The following is a 3,375-nucleotide window of genomic DNA, read 5'->3' on the forward strand; positions in this document are numbered from 1 at the left end:
CAGTACGCTGGGGACCAAACTCTGGTCCCTGCATCTGCCTAAGCAGGCTCCTTAATCCACTGAGCTATCTGGCCAGCTCAGGTTTCTCATTATAAAGAGCATACAAGTACTGTTCATGGAGTGGAGCTGGGTGTTGGTCCGTGTGTGGGGCTCTTTATGTGAAGACACTGGCAGGTGCCACGCGCACCTTCAGGAGTAGGATGAGGCTGGCACCTTGAAACACATGCTGCAGTACAGGACCAGGACTCCTGGACCGGAAGCAGCTTAGGGGAGTGGTTGGGAGGGCTGTCTTGCAGGTCAGGAGGCCATGGCTGGAGACTGTATGGGAGGATATTGGAGTGAGGTGGGGGCCATCCTCAAGACATTGTCAGGTTCACCACATTCCAAACCAGGACACAGCGGGATCCCCAAGAGACAGGTGTGGCTGTGGCCACCTCAGTTCCAGGGGTTTCAGCAGCATGCACGCGTGCAGAGCTAAAGCTGTGCATTCTAAGCAGATGCAGCGAGCCTCACTTCACCTGTGGCTCACCACAGCCCTGCCTCAGAGGACTGAATGTACAGCAGAGGTTGGTTGGGCAGGCCTCCCTAGCTGTCCCAAAGGCCAGGCCTAGATTCCTGCATCCTGAAGTAAACACTGGGCATTTAGTGTTGTTGTTTCTCCCTCTGATTTGGACATCAGAAGTAGTGAGGCAAGACTAAGTCTTGCTGAGTGACTGTAAGTACGGGGTGGGGAGCATCCGCGCTGACCCGGGTCCTGGGGGAGAGCTGGTGCTGTTTTCAGGTCTGGCCGCAGTCGCGGCGGTCCTTGTCCCACGGGAGTTACGGTCTTTCAGAACTGGATGCTGGCGCTGCTCTGTGATACGCCGCACCCTCCTGTACAGCATGCACACAGCGAAGCCACACTGCCTGTAGTTTGCATTTGTCCAGCTGTTGTTTTCTCCTAAGAGGGAGGATAACGGGCCCTTCCCTCAGGACTGCTGCCGTGCGGTGCTGATGCGCGGCTGTGCTGTGCAGGGGGGCCGTCATCTCTGACTCAGTGGATCTCCTTCCCCACAGGTCTTTCCACAGAAGAAAACCTGTCCGCTTCAGTCAGCAGCCAGCCTGTTCATCAAAAGGAGACCGTCCCACCACTGCTGGTGACCAGCAGCTCCGATCAGTTTCTGACAACCCCAGACGGCGATGAAAAGGACATAACGCAGGAGAACTCTGAATTAAAACACAGATCCTCAAAGAAAGATTTGCTAGAAATAGACAGGTTCACAATTTGTGGAAACCGAATTGACTGACACCTGTGGCTGTGTCCCTGGGGCAACCTCTGTGTGCTGCCAGGACAGACAGAAGCTGAAAATGGCACTTAAATATTTATTTAAAAACTTAAATTATTAACAGCAAGCAAATCTGAGTCTGTCTCTTCCGATTATGTGGTCTGGCTGAAGGTCAGATCACTGAACAGCGGTGACCTCGGCCTTGACTCTGGGCAGAGGGGCAACGTGGTGTGGCCGGGCTGCAGCGGTGACAGCGCTCCCCGCCCGGGCAGAGCGTCGCGAGCCCCTGGCTGGGTCTGGGCTCGTCAGTGTGAGGATGTACCTGGGAAACTGTGAAGCTTCTGCCATGAATTACCTTTCCACTCACGCTGTTTCACAAGCAGTTTTCAAACTTTACTTCATAATCTGCCAAAGCATTAAAAACAAAATTAAACATTAAATGTTCTCCCCACCACAATCATCCTTGAAGATACATCTGAATTAATCAGAATAAAAGGCTACTTTAAATGACATAATAGTAGCATTTTATAGAAAATTTTTTAAAAAGCCCTAAGCCAGTTAATTTATTTAAAAGAAAAAAAAATTATTCACCACTGAGAAAATGTTTCATTTTTTTCAGTTTACTTTTTAAAGCAAAATGTGAGCTATGTGATATTTATTTGCAGCAAATAAAGTAGGAATTTCCTTATAGAAAAGCATTCTATAATTGAAAAAACAGAACAGTGTTAACTTTAAGGTATAGATAACTGGATTTGCTTTAAAATTAATTGCTTCATCAGTTACAGCTAAAGGATTGGGTTTTGCATAGGCTGAGAAATCGTCAGTGTAAAAAATTCAAAAACTCTTAACTGGATTTTTAAAGTAAGTTTTAAATATTCCAAGTGGAGTGGGCAACATCATCTTTCCTGGGCATATAAAGTGCATTCCTCCTCTGGATGTCAGCTTGGCCCCTGTCCCCCAGGGAGGTCTGTGTCCTGCACAGGGTGGGGACAGCAGGCAGCCTGTGCGGGCAAAGCTCGTGTGGACACACGCACAGCATTTGGAGCACGCAGACACCCATGGTCGGAGGCGCTGCGCGTAGGTGTCTTTGGTTTTGCTTGAGATACAGATTCCTCGTCTGCCTTGGCACTGCTCAGGGCCTGCCTCGTAGGGCAAGGCATCTCCACCCCATGCGATCCTGAGAATCCTGCATTTCTATAAAAATGTGCCACTGCTGGCCTCAGAACTGTCCCAAAGGCAGTACTGGTGGATTTGTTTCTCTTGGTGTTTGGACTAGGCAGTTCAGTCCTCATAAGAAAGTTACTGGCTTCTCCATGCAGAAGGCTGGTGGTAAGTGCGGCCTATCTCCTGGGGAAATATAAACCAAGCTTTAATGCTTTGGCTTGTTCATTTGAATACAAAAGTGAATTTTAACATTTTGCACTAAAGAAATTTGAAGATCAATGTCGAAGAGATTGTACAGAAATGCTTTGTGAAACCAGGAAATATTAAGTTAAAATGTAATATTTTATTTGCTTTATATACAGTTCATCCCCTCCCCCCATTTAAAAACTACACTTTTTCCATCTCCTTTTCACCAGCAAAAGGAACATTGTTTGTGGTGAATAGGGATAGTTTGGAGAATGGGTTGCCAAACACAGCCCTGCTCAGAGCAAGAACATGGTTGGGTACCTCTTTCAGTTCTGCTTGAATTATTATCCTGTTATAGTGCTGTCGTTTTCAGAAGATTTTCATTTCTTTCGCAGATGCTGTCGGGAGTATGGGATGATACTCATTTCTTCTGTCATAATGGCATTCAGTACTAATTTTATAAGTGCATCTTGTGTGAATTCAATAAATTCAATTTTGTAATCTTTTTTTAAAAAGGTCATTGAATTTATTTTGGTTTACTGTTGTTTGGGTGGCATAGACTTCCCATACCATAATGAAAATTTATTTTTCACTTACAAATGAATGGAACTATCTTAATTTGAACATTTCTTTTGCTCTAAATGGTGCCAAAGCATCCACTGTGGTCTGGTCGCCTGGGCCTTCATCATAGATGTCTCAGTACCTCTCAGCACCAGTCTTTCATTCTCATGTGTTTTGATGTATTCGGTACAGGGTCTCA

The 3,375-nt window shown here is 46.3% G+C and overlaps 1 protein-coding gene across 4 annotated transcripts in view; it reads left to right on the top strand.

Moving 5' to 3' along the window:
- Tapt1 (transmembrane anterior posterior transformation 1) overlaps positions 1 to 3,122 on the top strand; it is a 70,090-nt gene extending 66,968 nt beyond the window's left edge. For all 4 annotated transcript variants that reach the window (XM_023699510.1, XM_023699501.1, XM_023699518.1 and 1 more), the window contains one exon: positions 1,057 to 3,122. In XM_023699510.1, coding sequence (XP_023555278.1) covers positions 1,057 to 1,286 — 230 coding nt within the window. In that variant the 3' untranslated portion in view covers positions 1,287 to 3,122. The remainder of the gene's footprint in view (positions 1 to 1,056) is intronic.
- The last annotated feature ends 253 nt before the right edge of the window (positions 3,123 to 3,375 follow it).

The sequence above is a fragment of the Octodon degus genome, unplaced genomic scaffold (genome assembly GCF_000260255.1).
Source record: "Octodon degus isolate 3935 unplaced genomic scaffold, OctDeg1.0 scaffold00006, whole genome shotgun sequence".
NCBI classification, from domain to species: domain Eukaryota; kingdom Metazoa; phylum Chordata; class Mammalia; order Rodentia; family Octodontidae; genus Octodon; species Octodon degus.